General features: G+C 38.6%; 1 protein-coding gene across 5 annotated transcripts in view; it reads left to right on the forward strand.

Moving 5' to 3' along the window:
• Add3 (adducin 3) overlaps nt 1-21,890 on the forward strand; it is a 114,417-nt gene that overhangs the window by 66,990 nt on the left and 25,537 nt on the right. For 3 of the 5 annotated variants that reach the window (XM_028775680.1, XM_028775658.1, XM_028775671.1), the window contains exon 2: nt 14,241-14,450. In XM_028775680.1, the coding sequence (XP_028631513.1) occupies nt 14,256-14,450 (195 nt within the window). In that variant the 5' untranslated portion in view covers nt 14,241-14,255. Of the gene's footprint in view, nt 1-5,024; nt 5,132-14,238; nt 14,451-21,890 lie in introns of those variants that run through there. The other 2 variants (XM_028775664.1, XM_028775661.1) reach the window with 2 other exon arrangements.

Below are 21,890 nucleotides of genomic sequence, written 5' to 3' on the forward strand. Positions count from 1 at the left end.
GTGGTAGTTTGAATAAGAATGATCCCTGTAGGCTCATAAATCTGAATGCTTAGTCATCATAGTTCCTGTCTGTCTGTGTCTCACTGTCCCACACCTTTTGTAGAACTGTTTGAGAAGGATTAAGAAGTGTAGCCTTGTTGGAGGAGGTGCGGGATCTCACCAGGGTGGGCGGTGAGATTCCATAAGCCATCACTATTCCAGTTGACCAACTCTTTGCCTGATACTTAATGTGTCAGATGTAAGCTCTCAGCTACTCCTCCAGCACCATGCTTGCTCACCTGCTGCCATGCCCCAGGTTGGTCACAGTGTTTACACACATGGCAATAGTTAGCAAGACACTTCCTTATCAATAAGTTGAGGTAACAGTACTTACATCTCACATTTATTATGGGATTCAGTGATTAAAGCATGTTCCTTCCTTAAAGCAATTAAATAGTCATAGCATAGGAGCTCAAGAAAAGTTGGATATTTTGAAAACATTCCCCTCTTGCCATGTTTTTATTCCAGTGTGGTTTGGTGAAAACACAAGACTAAAATAGAGCAAAGTGACTGAACAAAGAAAGACCTCAGGTAAATAAACCCTTACGAAGAGAGCAGCTTCTCAACAGAGGGCAATAGAAAGAGCTCAGTTGTATGACCAGTGAGGAGGAGGAATTTACCACGCCCTGCCATGTAGGCAGAACGCAGGGACAAGGTACTTTTGGCAAAGGGTGATAATTGGTAGAAGTCCAAAGAGAGAAGCAATGGGAGGGTTCTGCATCTGAGTACTTGAGATTACCCAGTAGAAACATAAATGGATTTAGATCACCCAGGAATGATTAGAGGTCTTCAAAATTAGTAACTCAGCAAGGTTTTTGTCTGTTTCTTAATTATTAAGTAAAGACAAATATCAGTGTGGAATCCAGTAGTGACATGGACTTGTCACTCAGCAGCACTGAGCCAGCTTCTTATAGGTTCTCATAACCTGAAGGGTCCAAGCCCAGCATGCTGCTAAAACTGTAGATTTGGTTTACGTAGTTTCTCCTGTAGAGAAAAGGGCAGAAATGCATGCATACAAAGCAAGAATGTCAACTAAACATGTGGCATTTGAAATCACCCTCACTTAAGTGAAAAGGACATTTCATCAAACTACTGTTTTATAATTTTGTACCTGCTTTAACATCTCAGTTGTGGTAGAAGAAGTAAGACCTGCTACAGCTTGTGTTTATGATTGAAATTCTTGTTGAATCATTTTCATGGAGCTTTACAAAGACATTTTTTTAAAGTTTTATTTATTTGTTTGTTTATTATGTATATGAGTTCTGTAGCTGTCTTCAGACATACTAGGAGAGGGCATCAGATCCCATTACAGATGGTTGTGAGCCACCATGTGGTTGCTGGGAATTGAACTCAGGACCTCTGGAAGAGCAGTCAGCACTCTTAACCACTGAGCCATCTCTCCAGCCCCTTACAAAGACATTTTTGTTCACAATCTAACATGATAACATTTTCTTGTCTTTTCAGTCTACCATACATAGCAAAGGTTACAGCATGGTGAAAAACACATTGTCCTTGTATCAGTTGTTTTGTTTGAATTACTGCTTTCATGTTTTTCATTAGTTTTGCAAAGCTTTGATTCTTCAGAAGTGTGTTCTCCACACTGTTTTATGATAGTAAAATGTTCCCTAAGTAAGTATTAGCATGGAAATTCCATTGGAATAGTAGAGTTTACTAGTGTTACCATAACACAGTACACAACTAGATAGCAGGAAGCAACAGCATTTTATTATTCTCTGAGAGTTCTGGAGGCTAGAAACTCAAAATTCTCCAACTGGTTCCTTCTAGAGGATGCCACATGTCTATGCATAGTTGGTGTTCCTAGGCTTGCAGCCCATGTCCCTCTCGTCATCTGCCCTTTGTTCAAGTATGTCTTCTCTGTCCAAATCTTTCATCTTCCTCTCACTAGAAATAAGGTCATGTTCAGAGGTTCTCAAGACACAACAGAGCTTGGAACAGTTGATGTTCCAGCTCCTTATAGATGCTCCTTGTCTTGTGATGTGGTTGCTTCCTGTAAATCCTTCCTAAATTGACATTGAATTTCATAAACCTAATCTAGCAAACACTATATTTGTATACTATAGTGTTTATAGCATATGGATGTATGTATGTATGTATGTATAATACTATATAGTATACTATGTAGCAGCTTAGTATACTGTAGAGTACTGACTGTGTTTGTGGTTGAGCGGGTGACTGAGAGCAATGCCTTACTGCCTACCCAGTAGCAAGAGAAAATAATCTCAGGATAGAGAGATGGCTCTGTGCTTAAGAACACTTACTACACTTGGTTCCAGCACCCACCTGGCAACTTACAACTATTTATAATTTTGGTCTAAGGGGACCTCATGCCCTATGTGGCCTCTGGTATTGCTGAATACTTGTAGTGCACAGACATACATGCAAGCATTCATGCATATGAAAATTTTAAAAAAAGGAAGAATTTTTTTAAGAAGAGAGAAATATCCCATATGATGACCAAAGTACCACTATTATATGTTTAAAGAATATTGTTTTACTTTTCTGATATCAGAAGTTTCTTAATAAAGATTTTAGTTAACTTGAGAAAAACAGAAACCATCTAGTATATTAGGCTTATAAAAAAGATCAAAATTCAGAGTATCATTTTTGTTGCATATATATTATTCTCACAATGTCATATAGTTTTAAAAAATTGTGAGTCAAACCGTTCTAAGCTGGGAATTATCTATTTCCTAAGGAATATCCAACTTTAGCTTTAGGGCTAGCAAGATGACTCAGCAAATAAGAGCACTTGTTAAACCAACGTGTCAACCTGAATTTGATCCTAGAGCTCACCATAGAAGAGAGAACTCCTGAGGTTGTTCTCTGACTTCTGCAAGGGTGCCTGGGCACACACATTGCACACATATATGCACATACAAATAAACCATAAGGTGTAAAGAAAAACTTGACATCTCAAGGATTATAATTTTGGCAAATAAAGATTTTGAAAAAATACTTTTGTGAAACAAATTTCTGGGACCAATCAAGAATCTCTCTTTATGGACTTACCTTAAAAGCCATCAATTTTTAAAAAACTACATGACATTGTGAGAATAATATATATGCAACAAAAATGATACTCTGAATTTTGATCTTTTTTATAAGCCTAATACACTAGATGGTTTCTGTTTTTCTCAAGTTAACTAAAATCTTTATTAAGAAACTTCTGATATCAGAAAGCTTCTATCCTGGCAGGTTATAACCAAAGAATACTTGGAAGTAATTTCTAGACACTATTCTCTGGATTTAATGTGTCACACATCTATGGCTTAGCACTAAATGTCCAGGAAGAAAGCAGACTGTGTTGTGATTATGTGGGCCTTCTTACCCACATAAAGGCTGGAAGATCTTGTTCAAGTCAGACTCCTTTTAGTAAAACTCTGTTGACTTTTACAACTATTTTATCAGCTATGGAAAGAAGCCAAAGTCTCCCGCTGAAATCCCTGAAATAGATCAAGGTCTCTGTTAAATTTTTGTGTGTATTTTACTACATTTTTGTTTGGAATTATTTTTTAGTATTTTTAATTGTATGTGTACATGCATGCATGTGCATATGTGAGTGCAAGTGCCTTCAGAGGCCAGAGCTCTAGGCTGGAATTACTAGGCCATGAGCTGCCCAGTGGGGTGCTGGGGCTGGAACTCAGGTTCTCTGTAAGAGTAGTATGTGCTTCTAACTGCTGAGCCATCTCTCCAGCCCGTTCCTCCACTTCTTGAAGGAAGGTACTTTGTCTCATTTCCTGCCTGCAGCCCTCTCCTGTTCCCACTGCTCACAGTGACCACCCTAGGAAGAAACTCAGAAGTGCAGTGTATAGCAACAGCTCAGTTCTCTAGATTTTGGGGTAAAAGTTTCCTTTACAAACCCAACTCATTTTTAATAATGTGCCTTGCAGGATGTATTTCTTCAGACTGAAGAGAATTGGAAAATTTTTTCAGTATACCTATAATACAAGAATTTGGGAGATAAAGGCAGGAAGCCTGAAAGTTCATGGCCAAAAAAACCAAAAACCAAAAACAAAATAAAACAAAAAAGCAAACACACATACATACAAAACAAGTAGTCAAAATATTTTTTAGCTTAAGAAATAGATGTAAAATGGGAATTTGGGGAAGTTCTCTGTGTCACTTCTATTTTTAATATTCATTTAAATTTTTTTCTGAGTAACAATAGTATGCCATAATACTTAAGAATGAACTTGACTTCAAACATAACTGAAGAAAATGTCAAAAGCAAGGAGTTTTGATTTTTTTGTCTCTCAGTTCTGCACAAATAATTAAGTAGACTTAAGTTCATGATGTATATGGGAGTTGATCCTTATCCCCACAAGTACCAAATGGGAATGAGCCAAAGATATGCGGACTCGCTAGAAACTCAGCTGTGAGCAGTGAATCTTTCTCTGAACCCTAAATCTCTCGTGATTCCTCGCCTTATAAACCGTCATCTCATTTGTCATAAGATGTCATGTTCTGGATTGTTTCCTGGATCTCACTTTTTAAAGTTTCACTGACAGTAGGAGACTCAGTGACAGAAACTAACCTGTGAGAGATACTCTCTTGTCATCAGTCCTCTGGTCTTGCCTTGCTCATCTCATCTTTCTCATGGAAGGAAGAGTCTTGTTTTTCCCTCAGCCATTTCAAAATATTTCATGTTGAGAATAAATTATGACTATAGACATATAGAGAATGTTTATTAGAATAAGTGAGATTATCTGTGTAGAACACAATATCTGGTTATGAGAAAATGAATTACTGATTAGATTTTCTGCATGTATGAGTGTGCATGTTTATATCTTGTACTCATGTTTGTGGGAATGTCAGAAGACAACTCTAGGGAGTCTGTTCTCTCCTGACTCCTTGTAGGGTCCCAGGGTTATAATCAGGTTGGGCCTGTGGGCAAGCACGTCTACCTTTTGAACCATGTAATCTCTCCCTTGACTTTCCTTATTTGACATAGTCAGGCACTATAGGTCAGGCTTGTCTGGAACTTATTGTGACCTAAGCTGACTTTGAACTCAAGTGCTGGAAATACAAGCAAGAGCCACACCAGACTCCTTCGTCACTCATTATACACCAGGTTTGCCTCCATTTCTTTTTTACTTTTTCTTTATATTGGCTTGTTTATTTCATTGGTTGGTTGTTGTTCTTCTTGAGTCCCGGTCTCACTGTGTAAACTAGGTTGGCTTTACGCTCCCCACTCTCCTCCCTCTGTCTCCTGAGCATTGGGAATGTCGCCTGCCTGGCTTTCTCATGTCTGTCCCATCCTTGTGTGTTTGGTGTATTGTACTTGTCTTAACCCTTTAGGTATTAACACAGTCTTTTCCAATCTTGTTTCATGGTAAACTTTCAAGCTTTCAAGCTAATACTTACTTAGTTTTAAAGGTAAAATGAAAGTTTTCACATTTTTCTGATAGCCTATAAATGATACATAGCAGCTATCTATACAGTTAACACCTACAACTTCCAAATACTAAGCAGCGTTTGTGTGGTCTTCTGCACCTTTCCACTAAAGGCTCCTCACCCCGAATACTTTTTTCCTTTTTCTTAGAATTCAGAATTGTACAGCGTATACTGCCATCCTTTATGAAACCGTTCATAGTTGCTGGCATTTCACTCCTTACCCGTCCATCTCCTAGTAGTGTCTGCACATAGAGAGCTTATTCACATGTTTATTCAACAGTAACAGATTAAAAAGAGCAAGTATATAACGTATGTGGACATGAGGAAGTGTAGGGTATGGTGGGAGAGCCTGCTCCAGGAGGACTGAGCATGTTCAGCTGGGTGTGTATGTGTAAGCACCTCTTCATTTGTTATGCAATCTGGAAAAAGACAAATTTGGGCTAATTCTCTAGTTGATTTTTGCTTCTAATTTTTTAAAGACGTTAAATGAAATGGCATAATAATAAAATGTTAATGGGTGGTACTTCCATATCTAAAATAACTCAGCACTTAAGAAAAACATGTTTCCTCAACCATTACATAAATACCTCACTTCTGCATCTATTTGTACATACTAAATTGACAGACCAATAAGGCCATTTATGAACTACTCAACTTTAGCCTGCCCTTTTAACACTAAAAATTCCTGTGCCAATAGCATTTATTCAGTATAAGCAAGCATGGTGTGCTAGCCCTGTTTGCTTATATTTCATTGAAGAACTAAATTTAGACCATGGGATAATATGAAAATGACATGTAGCACTCATAAATATCATTGCTGTGATTTTGTACCAGTATATGATACCTTGAGCATTATAGTTTGAAAAAAAATATCACCACCTTGAAGTATGGTTTGGTGTCATCTGCAAAATATGATCTTTAAATTCAACACAGTCCAAGAGAACTGGCATAGAATCAACAGCCACTATAGCAATAAGGTGCTGTATGTTGTCAGATAATTAAAGTTTCCTCTTTTGGGATGTAGCAAGTGTCCTCTGCACTATTTGATGCCAGGTTTACTTGTTTCTATTTTTCTTTTTCTTTTTCTTTTTTCTTTTTTCTTTTTTTTTTTTTTTTTTTTTTTGAGACAGGGTTTCTCTGTGTAGCCCTGGCTGTCCTGGAACTCACTCTGTAGACCAGGCTGGTCTCAAACTCAGAAATCCGCCTGCCTCTGCCTCCCAAGTGCTGGGATTAAAGGCGTGCGCCACCACCACCACCCAGCGTTTCTGTTTTTCTTAACTATGTGTTGTGATCATTTTCTCAAATCTACTAACTGCTGTGTCATTTGTATATTAAACTGTGTCTAGCAGATAAAAGCAACTCAAACTTAAAATCTTAAGAATTAAGGATATAGTTTGTCACAGTTTGTGCAGGGTCTAAGTTGTTTTCTAGAACTTCAAATATCCTCATGTTCCATAGGACTCTTCAGAAGAGCTAACACAATAAACAGCACTTGTTTCTTAACCAAGGGCTGCTTTGAATTCTTGATGTGTTTGATTATTATTCCAAATGTGGGACAGTAGGCTGAGACTTGAAAGCACAGCATCTCTCCCTATTGGAAAACAGTTAAAACTACCAAGAATTTGAAGTTTGGAAAGACATTTTATAAGCAGTCATTTTGTTTAAATTGTTTATAGTGTAGGTGTACTCTGAGCAGGTTAATTAGGAGTTATAACTGCAGCCAGTGCCTACTATTGTGGGGACTGTACCCACAGGCCCCATTCCAGATTTGCAAGATGGTCAGGAACTTCTCTAGTGAGATTTTATAGGGATATAAATTATACATCATATACTTTTCCTATTCAACGTGTATGATTTGGTGGGTTCTTTGTTGTTGTTTTGAAACAGGCTCTCAGGTAGCCCAGCCTAACTTGGAACTTGCTAGGTAGCCAAGGATAACTTTGAACTTTTGATCCTCCTGCCTTCACCTCCCAAGTCCTGGGATTATAGACTTCTACCACCACACTTGGTTTATATGATGCTAGATATCAACCCGGAGTTTCCTGCATTCTAGGCAAACACTACCAGGTGAGCTATACCAGCGTGGTTCTTCATGTAGTCTCAGAACTGTGTGGTCATCATCATAGTTATTTTAACATTTCATCATTCTTTATTAAAAAAAAAATCTTACTAGGAGCTACCCCTTATTTTCTCTCAACCTTAAACAACCAATAATCTAGATTCTGCCTCTGCAGGCATACCTGTTCTAAATATTTCATGTAAGTGTATGGTCTGTGATAACTGGCTTCTTTTACCTTTCATAGTGTTTCAAGATTTAGGCTGTTGTAGAATGTCCATACTTCATTTATATGTTTGTTTTGTGGCTGGGGATTGTATATGTGACATCTGTGGACCTATGTACATGGATATATGCACCCGTGTTCATGCAAGCCACAGAAGTTCTTTCACTGTCTTACTATTGAGGCAAGGTCTCTTACTGAACCTGGAGCTAGGCTGCCAACCAGCAAGCCCAGTGATCGATCATAGAATACATCTCATGTTAACCTCTGACCTCCATATGCACATGTGTATATGCAGCAGCGCACACTTGCGCACACATGAACTTAACCACACACATATATACAAAGGAAAAAAATGAAGAAGTTGCATCTTTCTTTTCTATCTCACACACTCCTCAGTCTTCTGTGCAACTTACCACACCATGCTATATAGATCATTTCTTCAGTTTCTCAACTGACTGTAACTTTAGAATTTTTAGAGCAGCACATTGAAACCTGTGGTACAACCCACTACAGGATCAGTAATCAATGTCAGTATTTCTTTAAAAGGTGGGGAGAAAGACAGTAACATAGAAAATATCAGAATAACCATCAAAGTATCAGATCATTAACTTATTTCATTATATATCCTAATGTTTTTATGTGAATACAGCAGAAAATGGTTTTCTTATTATGAATTACTATTTTTCAAAGGATCTGAAAGCTACTGTTACAGAATACCACTTCTATGCCGTATGCTATTCCACTAACATTCATGCTGCATTGGTGCTATGTGGATGCTTGACATGAACTTTCTAAAGTAGAGCTTTATTTATTCTCAGTGTCCTCTCCCCAGCCCGAGTCCCAGAGTTATGGATCAACTACAGAGCCTTGTGCTGCTAGGCAGGTGCTCACCACTAAGCTAAGTCCCCGTCCCCATAGTAATACCTTTTTAAATCTTTTATTACACTCGTGTGTTTGTGTGCATGTGTGGATGTCAGAGGTCAAATCTCAGGAGTTCTTTCTTCAAGATGAGGTGTCTTTGCCCATGGACTCATTTCACTGGCCACACTCCTAGTGTCTTTATTTCTAATCTGAACAGCCAAAGACTGTACCAGAGGAAAACCCACAAGGCTGACAAGTTTATAATGCTAACTGCCAGAAGTCTTTACATTTTATGTTAAAAATTATACTTTTTCAGCTGACAGAGCACTATTTAAAGATATGATACTAGTTTGTACTGGTTTACATTAGTTTATACCATTTTTAAGTTCAAGTGTCTATTACTGGTAGGTACTAAAAGCATGCCTGGATGGATGTGTATGGTATTTTAAAAAGGTGTGGTCAGTTTTAAAAAGAAGGTACCATGGAGCTAAAATTATCAATTATCATCTGGATTCAGAAATATTTATGCTTTGAGTGAATTGTTTGGGGATGAGAGAGGAGACTCCACCACTAAGTATTCTTTCCCTGGGAGGCCAGAGATGCCTGATGCACAGGTTCCTTTCAACCGAGGACAGTGTCTTAGTTAGGGTTTTATTGCTGTGTAGAGACACCATAACCAAGGTAACTCTTATAAAAGAAAGCATTTACTTGGGGCTGACTTACAGGTTCAGAGGTTCAGTCCATTATCGCCAAGGCAGGAAGCATAGCAGTGTCCAGGCAGGCATGGTGCTGGAAGAGCTGAGAGTTCTACATCTTGATCCAAAGGCAACAGCAAGGAGACTGTCTTCTGCAGGCAGCCAGGAGGAGGGTCTCTTTTCCTGGGAAGGAGAAGAGCATAGGAGGAGCACTGGGAGGAGCCTGAGTATAGGAGCTTAGAGCCCACCCCGACAGTGCCACACTTCCTCTAACAAGGCCACACCTCTTCCAATAATGCCACACCTCCTAATAGTGCCGCTTCTCATGGGCCAGGCATATAAAGCACCACAGACAGTCTTTGTTTGGTTGGTTGGTTTTGGATGGAGGCTCAAGACTTTCCAATATTGATAGTGAACAGACATTGGAAAAGAACCTACTAGCTGCCCACCTCATTGATTAGGATCATGGGCTACTGGCTTCAACAGACCTAGCCAGAAGTCTCCATCAATCACTTGGTAGCTTTTTTACTTCATTTTCTCATCTGTATTGTGAACCTGATGTCTACAGTTAAGATTATGATTAGTAAATGAGACAGTCTGTGCATTCCGCAGCCCTGTGGCTGCCACAAGCAGGAAAGTCTCTTTGTCTATAGTCCAGTACTCTGTAGTAGGTAGGCTGCTTTTTGATTGGAGAGAACACATAGAAACTTTCAGAATTTATTTTAAAGTTTTTTAGGCTAATAATCAGTTGAAATTCCTAGACCATTTCTTTCCATGACATTTAGCTATGTGAAAGGTCTCATGGAGAGCCATCATATTTAAACTGCTCTGACTGCAGAACAGTTCCTCCCAAGCTCACACTTGAGGTTAGTATTTCCCCTGCAGCATCTCTTGATGTGTCGCTTGGCTGGTACTAAGATCTGAACACTAGCTACTAAATGCCTATTTTTCCAAATACTGATTTTATTTTGTGTCCCAGAGAGCTTCGTATCAACTTTGGTAAGCTTAGGAAAGCTGCTCTTGTAACCACATATTACATCCCATAACTCTTTGAATCACCATGAGAAGTATTTGTGGTACTATATTCCAGGTATTATAATCCATGTGTTTTTATTCAGGTGCAATTTAGTTATATTGGTTAAACAGTTTCAAAATGCTTTCTGGTACGAAAAATGTCTGAAGATAGGGATAGTATAAACTTTACCGTCTGCAGAGTTGGTCATAAACTTACATCACTGGAAATGGGAATTATTAATTTTTCTCTACTCTTACAGAATATTAATTTTATTAAGATTAAACTTTAAAATTAAAAATTCAGACAATTATAGCTACACTTGCAATTATAAGAACCAACAGAGTTGTTGTGTACCCTTCGTATAGTTTCCCCTATTAGTAACATCTTACAAAACGTAAATGGGCTAGGGGATGGAAAGACAGGGGAAAGAGGGAGTCTAGAGAGAGAACACTAAAGATCTTTGAAAACAGCATATGGAAAAAGACATATCTACTACTGTAGAAGCTTCCTAAAAACATATACATCTACATATATAATTAACTTATAATGGGAAGTACCCTATAATAGTGGGTAGAAGGAAGTGCCTCTCCCAGGCGCTATAGGCTAATTTTTAGCCCGGTGCTAGGAATGGGTTACATCTCTTTGAGTCATTGGTTCAATAGACTCTAAAAACATTAGGGACTGTTGCCTTGGTTACCCTATAAAACTTTATGGTAAGACCCTATTACTGAAAACATAACATATTTGAGTCATAGAATTTGGAGAAATTAGACTGGTACCAACTTGGAAGTGTCATCCCTACCAGCTAGCTTTCTTGGTGCTAGAAGATGCTATATGCATGCTACCAGAGGAGGAAAGGCATACCCAGATGTGAGCCTTGAGAGGTACAGTAATGTCTTACCTGTCAACACATCTATTATGGAAATACTGGCCACTTTCTGAATGCATTTAAAACCCTTATCTCATGAACTCATGCCTGGCCCCACAGACAGGGTTAAGAAACCATGGCTGGGTTGGTCATGTGTGCTAAAGGAGAACCTATTGCTATTTTTCTGTTCAATGGATATAGAAATAATACATTTGTGTCTTTATTCCCATGGAATAGTACATCTTACACCCCTCATCACAGAAGCTAAGTTTTGTAGTAGATGATGGCACTTGGTACTGAACCCCACAACTGGTTGAGGGATAAGACACTGTAGAGTGCTCAGCCCTCAGTGGTGCACTATAGCACATAGCCCTCCTGGGCCTTTGGGGTCATTGCTCAAGAGGGGAGGAAGAATTTAAGAGCCAGAAGCAGAGGATGAAGCAATGTTTTCTGGGCACATATGAGCTCGCATGGGTAAGATCAAGCCACTTCCACCCCTACCATGGATGGGGAGGAGGTAGTCACTAAGTCTCTATCCTAGCTGCTGAGAGGAAGAGAATCAGTTTTCTACAGGGATGTGGTCTGTGAGAGGGAACTCTTGTTCCAATAGATGGCCCTAAACACATGCAAACACTGGCATCATGAAGTAGATTCCATGGGCTTTAAAAAAAAAATGAAATTGGGAGGAAGTGATGGAGAGGAAGGAGTGATAGGGAAGGTACTGGAAAGGAGAGAATGGCATGGACTTGGTGGGAGAACATCGTATGTATGTATGCCATTCTCAGCTAAGGCACTTCCCTAAAGCTGGGCCGCAGCACCCACTCAGTAGCAGGCTTGACACTGACCCTCAGGTTTGTCTCGTTTTGCTCATGTTCACTTAATGTATATGTTGGATCCTATCTCAGTCCTGAGCATACTGCCCTCTCTCACAGGTCAATCCCTGCTCTGTTCTCCACTTCAACAATGTCGCCATTTGAGGAATTTTATGTAAATGAATTATACACCAGGCAACCACTGCAATTAGCTTTTTTTTGTAGTGTTATATACTCTTTGATATTACACACAGTAAGTGCCTTTCAGTGATAAAAGGCAACAGCATCCTTGACATAGGGAATTCTAATTCAGTCAGCATTGTCAAGAATAGACAATTGCTTCCTGATGGTTAGCCACAGGCCAGTGAGCACAAGCTGAAACACAGTGAGTCTTCTTGTTTCTGAGATGGTGATAGATCGTTCCTAGTGTTTAAACATAGTCATGTGCCCAGTTACGTGTTATCCTCAGTATCAGTAACGATCAAGATCAGTGAGTCAGTTGTTCATGTAACTTCTGAGGCAGGTGGAGTCTTCTTGACTTCTGTGGAGATGAAGTGCCGTCTGCCTGAGTGATGGAGTTAGTCTCGCAACTGTCACAATTCTGACATTCTCTTGGGAAGTTATTGAATCATTTGAAAAACCTAGTCCTGTGTCTTTCATACACCAGGAAATTATACCTGCTAAGGAATGGAAAGATCCTTGAATGGGGCAGAAGTTTGGTCTGACATAAAGCATGTTGGGGGGGGCGCTCATGCACCTCACTGTCAGTACACAGTGCTTTACTCTGGGATGTTTTGATCATTGCTTCCTTTAAAAACTAAGTTTGACCAAGAAAACAAGCACAGCAATAACAAGAGGAAGAGGAGGAAGCTGAAGAGGAAAGGCAGGCCAATCTGTTACCCTTTAAGTTGCTAAATATCGGTCAGCTTGGAAGGTCCCACAGATGACACAGGACAGACAGCATCTTTTCCCATGGTTGGTCCTGTACCACACGGAAGTGTAGGTGATGGAGTAGGATGCTTAGCTGTTTCCTTTTCCTGTTATGAAGACCTGTCAACTCCCCTGCTCTTAGCCTCCAGGTGCAGCGTAAGACAGTCTCCCTGGGGAGACAGTAGAGCAAATTAAGATGCACATATATAGGCTTAAAATCAAAATAGGAGAAAGAAGATGTCTCAACTATGTGACACTGGCTTTTTTTTTTTCACCTGAATTTTACCAGGGTTTTGATCAAATTTTAAAAATTTATGTTTTCCTCCTCAAATCCAAATGAGTTGGCCTTAGAGTGTATTTTAAGTTAAATTAGTTTTATTTTTAAATGTTTATTTTTGTTTTTAATTATGTGTATTTCTCTCTCTCTCTCTCTCTCTCTTTCTCTCTCTCTGTGTGTGTGTGTGTGTGTGTGCACGCATGTATGTACACACGCACACACACATGCATGTATGGGCATGTATACGCCAGTACTTCTGTTTTGTGGGGCTTTGGTTCTCCTGGAGCTTTTGTTAGAGGTATTTGTGAGCTGTTTGATGTGGGTACTGGGAACCTCTGCAAGAACAATGCCTGTTCTTAATCACTGAGCTATTTCTCCAGTCCTCTAAATTAATTTAAAATAAGTAACATCATTTTTTTTTAAAAAAAATCAGTATTTAGACATGAATTTTCATTATCTTTGAAAATAGTAATTTCTAATTTAGCATTATAATCTAAGATAAGCTTTATTTTCTTTTGTGGTTGCTAAGAAATGTTTTCCTACATAAAAGCTTTTCTAGTATTTTTGGAGAAGCTGTCTTCTTATATTTTTTAAGTGCTGGGAATGAAGCCCAGGGCCATGCGTGCACTAGGGTAATTCTCTAACTACTGGGTGGGCCTCCGTCAAGCAACCTTTCTCCATGAAGCTACTTTTTAATTTCTTCTTCATATTTTAGATTTTACTTTAATTTTATGTATATGAGTGTTTTGTCTGCATGTATGCACCACATCTGTGCCTGGTGCAGAGGCCAGAAGAGGGTGTTAGATCCTCTGGGACTGAAGTAACAGACAGTTCTTAGCTTCCATGTGGGTTCTAGGAATTGAACCCAGCTTCTCTAGAAGAGCAGCCAGTGTTCTTAACCAGTGAACCATCTCTCCAGCCCCTGAAGCTGCTTTTAAAAGAAAGTTTGTTTCCAAGAGTTTAAAAGTTCTACTTGGTTCCTGTAAAGTGAATTTACCCAGGCATTGTAGTAAGTGTCCTCCTGTCTGTGTGTTTATTCTGTAGAGAGGAAGACTTGAAATATGAGTTCAGACACCAGCCCAGCTGTGATCACCACTCCTCCTCCTCCCACCATGCCTCACAAAGAGAGGTATTTTGACCGAATCAATGAAAGTGATCCGGAATACCTTCGAGAGAGGAACATGTCTCCTGATCTGCGACAGGACTTCAATATGATGGAGCAGAGGAAGCGAGTCACTCAGATCCTGCAGAGTCCTGTGAGTTCAAGGAGCTATACGCTTTTTTCTTCCTCTTTGGAGCCCTTGGTATGATGTAATGAAATGGTTGGAAGTCTTCTGTAAGGAAGGGCTGGGAAAACAGTGAACTTGTGCTAAAGAGTGAGTGGACTCACATATAAATGCATGTGCGAAACGTTAATAATAGCAGACAAGCATTTCAGTAATGGATACTCTCTTTGTATGTTTTCTGGGTATGATTTCATCTAAAGAAGGACAGATGGTTCTACTGAGATACCCAGTTGAGGATACCTAGTTAAGACATTATCTGAGCAGAGAGGCAAGTATACTCAAGTTATTCCAACAAGCTAGGTATATTTATGTGCATAGTTTTGTGTCCCTTTGGGTATTTTACCTTCAACATTCATAAGAGTATAGAAAAACGTGAGGATGTTGAGAAGCTCTGTGTTTCAGTAGCCTATTGTTAAATTAACTCATACAGGTACCATGTATGTATGTATGTATGTATGTATGTATGTATGTATGTATGTATGTGAATGAATGCACTCAACTAGGCTAAAAGTGGATTATAAATTTAGCTTAAGCTGAAAATTTTGTCAACAAAGTAGTTGACTTAAATCATATTGAAGTAATTTGTTAAATTTCTACCAGTGGTTTAGTGCAGTGGTACCCAACCTTCCTTAATGCTTTGACCCTTTAATACAGTTCTTTATGTTGTGGTGACCCCCAATCATAAAATTAACTTTGTTGCTACTTCATAACTGTAATTTTGCTACTGTTATGAATCATAATGTAAATATCTGTTTTCCAGTAGTCTTAGGCAATCCCTGTGAGCCCAAAGAGGTCAGGAACTACAGATTGAGAACCATTGCTTTAGTGGGATTTCACATATCGCATGAAGTGATGGGAAATGATAAGAATCGATGGATTTGAGAAGGAGAATGGATTTATGAGTTAATGCGTAATGAAGATCACAGGACTCCTAAGACAGAGTTAGCACACTTAGGCACATGGTATCTAGGTTAGGATTATATTAGGTTTCCAGTTTAGCTGCTAAAATAAGCACAGGCCATCCAGGCTGCCTAACGTGGCCTGGTAAATCATTTTGTTATGTGCCCTTGTGAATTTAATCACAGGAGTTGAGTCCAAAGCCAAAGGGGAATTCCATTCTGAGTAATTTTCCCTTCCAAGTGGCCTTGATGAAAGCACTGAAAGACACATTACAAAGAGTGCAAGCTTTGAAGGAGTCTCTAAGTGTAGTGCCAGTTTATAAGAAACCTTTCAAACAGAGCAGAGATGAACCAGAGAGATGAAGATGGAGTGCATGCATGCGCTGTGCCTGGCTGTACTCAAGCCTAAAGAACCCACGGGTATGGGCTGACTTACTAGCCAAATGATCATTGCAACCTGCACTGTGAAGTAACTGAAAAGATGAAATCAAGACCACATTTTGTTTAGGATTGTATTGACTATTTTTTTTTTTTTAGGATAAATACCCCAGAGGACCAGTCAGTAAAAATGGAAGAAGTGCTAACTACATTTATATGCCAGATTTTTCTGTTTTCTAGTATTCTCCCATTAAAGACATCATAGCTTTGAGAATATTTTATTTTTATTATATATATGTCTATGTATATAATATATGTATATAATATACATAGATATTACATATAGATACATACATATATGTGTATGTATATGCATATAATATACGTATATATGTGTCTATGTATATTATATATGTATATTTATACATATATATGTATAATATTACATATTATAATGTTATAATAATATATATATATATTATTTTTGAGACAAGGTTTCTCTATGTAGCCCTGGCTGTCCTGGAACTTACTCTGTAGACCAGAGTGATCTTAGAATCACAGAGATCCACCTGCCCCTGCTTCTTAAGTGCCAGGATTAAAGGTATATACCACCACTGCCAGGCATATGTTTTCATTTTTAACAAATTAAAATAATTAATTGTATTTATATCCTAGAAAACCTAAATAATGGGAAAGAACAAGCATTTATCTGCTCAAAAGAGTCAATTTTTGTTAAGAAAAGAATGAAGAGGTTAAAATTTAAAAATAAATAAAAGATAGAAGTTTTTTCCCCTTAGAGTTTTACCTAATGAATTTTAAATTTTGTTCATGAAAATTTGGAAAAGCATATGTAAAGTTTGTATTCCACCATGCCTTGTGACAGCAGTTTTCACCTTTCCTTTGAAGTAGTGGTTCTCAACCTATGGTCGCAACCTCTTTGGATGTCATATATCAGATACCCTGTATATAAATATTAACATTATGATTCATAACAGTAGAAAAATTATAGTTATGAAGCAGCAAAAGTAATTTTGTGGCTACGAGTCAGCAAGATGTAAGGGACTGTAGTAAAGGTAGGCCACACCGGGAAGTGAGAAGCACTGCTTTAGTCAGACTTTCCACTAAAGGAAGAGATGCACCGTGGCCTCTAGTAGTGCCCTCTTGCCAGAGAGCAAATCATTCCAAACAGCTCACACAGCTGGCATTCTTATTACCTCACTGTTTCTGAAAGTCAGGGATTGAGAAGCAGTTTAACTGACTGGTCAGGGCTGAGCTTGTACTTTCCCATAAACTTGCAGCCCAGACTTCTACCCAAGGATGCTGTCATCTGAGGGTTTGACCTGGGCCAAAATAAGTCACTTCTGTAGTTCCTTGCAAGAGATGATAGTTCCCCGTCACATAAACCTTTCTGTAAGGCTGCTGGAGAGTGCTGTGTGCCCTTCCCTCATGCCTCCACCTCCAACTGCTGCTACTAACCTTGTTCCTTTAAGTACAATGTTGCAGTGTTTCTGCCTCTATAATTATTTTAAATTTTTTGTTGGTCACCTACGAATATTGAAGTCTACTTTACTAGACAAATTTATAATCAATAAAAGCCTAAAGCAAAACCATTACTAATTTATGTTTATAAGTAACAGATTTTTAAAATTTAAAATCATGTCATTTGAGAAGAAAGCAAATCAGAGAAACTAATAAAAACAAAATACACTTTTAATTAAACTCGTATTGTGCACCAGGTACCTGTGACAAATGTATGGCAGTCTGTGATCCCCTAAACAACTCAAAGAAACATTGGTATCCCTACTTTACACATGAATAAATTGAAAATGGGAGACATTAAATAACTGTCTGAACGTTTCCAGCTTGATTAAATGGTGGGCTTGGAATTTTAACCCAGATGTCATTCTGTTACACTGTCATTACCGAAGCCTTTCAAACAGGAAAGGGCCACTCCCAGTCCTCTCTTGTTTTACATCTTCACATTTGTTGCTTAAGTTAATACAGCCCAGCCCAGGGAGAATGTCATAAAGTGTCCTATCGATAATGTCCCATAGGTATGACACTGTGGGAATATACAAATGTGAATATTTGATTTTTTGCATATGCAAATATGGAAATATGCAAAAATAGCACTTTATTCTTTCACTTGAAATGAAAGAACAAGGAATTTGTCTAAATGTTGTGGGTAGAGGAAAAAAAGAGAATCTGTCTTGTTTTGACTTTTAAGAAAAGTATTATTTCTTTCTAGGAATTTCATAGGTTTTTTTTTTCATACTTGAAGTATAGGTAGTATAACTCAAACACTCAACATAAATAGTATTTTAAAATAACAAAATTCTTTATGCCAGAAGTTTATTTCTAACATAGAAGAAACTTAATGGTGTGCCTTTATGAGAGTAATTGGTCAGAATCACCACATTCTTTCTGGTCACTTAGGAAGATTAAGAGACAAATACTCTTTATAAACTTTATTTGTATGGCAACTTGAAGAAAAGTTATTATTCTAACCTTACCTACATATAAAGACCCTGTAAAAGGAAGACCATTGAGAAGAAAGTTTGGTTTGTTTGTTTATTTTCCTTAACAAGACCAGTGTTGACCTATTTTCAGATTAACACATTTCTTAATGGAGAAATTCTAAGGGAGTTGGTGTGTTCCTATCTTGCTTTAGGAGAAATCTAATCACATAATTGTGAGGTACCTTGGAAGCAAGTCTGTGATTTCCTCCCCCCACACACACACACTTTTCCTCTCTAGTAATTATTATAAAGTATACTATCCAGAAGTGGATACTTAGAGTTCATCTAATGTCTTTAGCATGAATCAGTATTCTGTTACCTAAGCCTCCTAAGATAGACATTACTGGTATATCTGCCTGTGTGTGTGTTTCATTGTTTGTTTATAGCATTAACTAAAATAATTCCATCAGGTCAGATTCTTTTCAAATTATTCTTTTAGTATATATGCGTTTGTGTGTGTGCAGGTGCCCTTGTGTGTGTGAGTTCATGTGCACATGTACACAGAAGTCAAAGACAGCTGCAGACAGTGAGTATACATGTGTTTGTGTGTGCAGGTGCCCTTGTGTGTTCATGTGCACATGTACACAGAAGCCAAAGACAGCTGCAGACAGTGCTCATTACCCACTTGTTTTTGGCAGGTAGATTGTGGGGGGTGGGAGAGGGCAGTGACCTAGAACTGGCCAAGCAGGCTAATGTGGCTGGACAGCTACCCCCAAAGATCCTCCTGCCTCCATACTCTTAAAGTAGGATTGCAAGCATGTGCCACCACACTGTGTTTTTTGCTGTTGTTTTAATATTTTATTATTTAATATTTTATTAATTCTTTGAGAATTTCACATATACCAACAAAATATCTTTATCATAATTATCCCACACACCTCAGCCTAACTCCTTCTACCCTACCCCTTCTTGATTTCATACCCTATACATATATATACATATGAATACCCATATGTAATATCATCTGTGTAAAATATATATATATATCAAGTTCAATTTGTGCTGAGTATACTGACCGTATACACGTAAGTGCGGGGCCCATCCACTGGAGAACAGTCAATCTACCAAGGCCCACACTCCAAAGAAAGGAACCTCTCCCCTCCACTAGAAGCCATCAGCTGTCAGCTGCTCCTCAGCCAGAGATGGTGTCTTGGCGGCTGAGGGTTGATCTTGTGCAGGCGCCCACAGGTGCTGTGCATCCAGGAGACACTGCTGTACCCCAGTACACTGCTGTACTCTCTAACCTCTGGCTCTTAATAATCTTCCTCCCTCCTCTTCCTTGATGTTCCGGGTCTTAGGGAAAGAGGTGTGATAAAGATACCCCGACTATGGCTGAGCACTGGACAGACATTTATTTTCTGCACCTTGACCAGTTGTGAGTTTCTGCATTAACAGCCATCTACTGCACATAGCAATTTCTCTGATAAGGACTGAAAACTGTATTAATCTATAGGTAGAGAGATACATATTTAAAGCACAGTTTAATATTATATTCATTTAGCAAATAATAGTAGTAGATTCGTCCCTGGGACCTATTACTTCCCTGGTCGTGGAATCATGGTCAGATTTGCAGTACTCGGCATGCGTTTCCTTCTGTGGAGCAGCCTCACATACAAAGTCACCCTCCTAACAGTTCATGCTACTGTAGCACCCATGGCATGCACTAAGCTTCTACATAAGTTATAGATTGAACTCAGGGCTTCATGCTTGCATGGGGCAGACACTTTACAAACCAAGCTTTCTCTCTAACCTCTTTATTTATATGTATATTTTATGAAATTCAGTTTTATAATCTTACTCAACAATAAAAGAAAAGAAAAGGATACACGATTCAGATAAGCTCAATTCAGCATTGTTTCCCTAAGCAGTCTGTACTGTATTACTGTAGACTTGGGTTTGATAAGGGAGCTGTTTACACTGTCAGCTCTGGAGACAAACTAAGTTTTCAAATAGGATTTTAAGTTGCAACATTAAATTACTTCTTTAAAATGTATGACATGCAGTGAAGTTGAAATCTTATTTTAAAAAAAAAAATGAGTTATCCTTGTGGAGGATAGACAGATTTTATGCAATTTTTATTCAGGAGAAATCAATCCTCCATTTAAGTAACAGACTGACAAGGCTGCTTTCTAAGTAGTAACCCAGTTAATGAATTTTGCAATCCTTTACTTAAGTCAATTCTTTATTTTTCTACCTAAGAAAATGAAAAGTTAGTATTATGGTAACTGAGATAAACTGGACATAGATCATGTAGAAAATGAAAGGTACACCGCCCTCATCATGAGCTCTCCTGGTGTGGTAGCATCAGAAGGATAGGTTAGCAGTATAGCTGTAAGACAGGCACCCTGAACAGATGGAAGGAGAACAAATGCTGAGATTCCCCCTAACTAGGCTGTTTAGGAGGGGACTCCACAAAGAAGGTTATATAAGACAAGTATCAGATAAAGGGAGAAATTCCTTAGAAAGAGGAGTGGTGGGAGCCAGCACTTCTATCTGACAAAGTAGAATGAGCAAGCAGACAGAAATGCACATTGTGATGAGAGGGTGCTGAAGGTAGGACCTGGGCTTTAGGGAATGTGGGCAGGCAGATAAAACCAGGAAAATTACAAGGCAGTCCATTGTGTACTTTCTGAAGTCCCAAAGAGCCAATTTTGTTCATTACTTCTATTTAAATATTTTCTTTAAAGTACGGCATGATTCATTGGTGTGCAATGCTTGTTTTCTATCAGTGTTCAAGACTTACCTCATCCATCACTTAGTAGGAAACTCACTTAGCTTGCACTTCAGTTCCTCATTGGCAAACAAGGAAACTGCTTTACACATCTGCTGTGAAAAGACAAGTAAGCAATGGAGGTGTGGGACAAAGTGCCAGCACACAAATTGATAAATTAAGGCACAGGATGTTTTTGTATCAATACTTTGAAGATTATAGTCGTAATTTCTTGGATTATACTCTGGTCTTTGAAGGCCTTTAAAGACTGCCTCCCTGATAGCATTCTGGCTTGATTGTACTGTTTTTAGACTGTCACAGTCTCCAGTCTCTTCTTTGTTACGCTCATGTGTAAAGAGGAAGACACTGTTTATGCTGTGGGTTTGTATGTTGTTACTGGAGACTTGACTTGCTCTCCCCTCTAGGAGGCAGGGAGTGCTGTAAGCTTGCTGCCTGCTTACAAGCTAGTGTCTCACTGTGTTTGATGTATCTTGCTACATGAGGGCAGGCACTTGGCCTAGTGCTCCAGGATCACCATGACCCACTAACAACCTTGTTTGCTTGATCCCCATCCAACCAAAGGCTCCGGTGCCAGACCTCACTCAACATTTCTGGTCCCAGCATGCATGCTGCCTTATATTTGGATTCAGAAGTACATCCCAGATCTGATAAAGTTAGGAAGTGTTCCTCTGCCCAAGTGAAAATTTTACCTTTAGATATTTATTCCCTTTAGTTATTAGCTGTGCAAGCTTGAGCAAGTCACTGTACATTTTAGGAATCTTTCATGTGTTCATGTCAATCAACTATAAAGAATTACTTTATTGACATTCGATTGTTATAAGAATGTAATTAATAACTCATCTTAAAGTGCTTTTAATATTTTGTTGATTGGTTTATTGGTTTC

Source organism: Grammomys surdaster, unplaced genomic scaffold (assembly GCF_004785775.1).
Source record: "Grammomys surdaster isolate TR1022 unplaced genomic scaffold, NIH_TR_1.0 66, whole genome shotgun sequence".
Taxonomy (NCBI): domain Eukaryota; kingdom Metazoa; phylum Chordata; class Mammalia; order Rodentia; family Muridae; genus Grammomys; species Grammomys surdaster.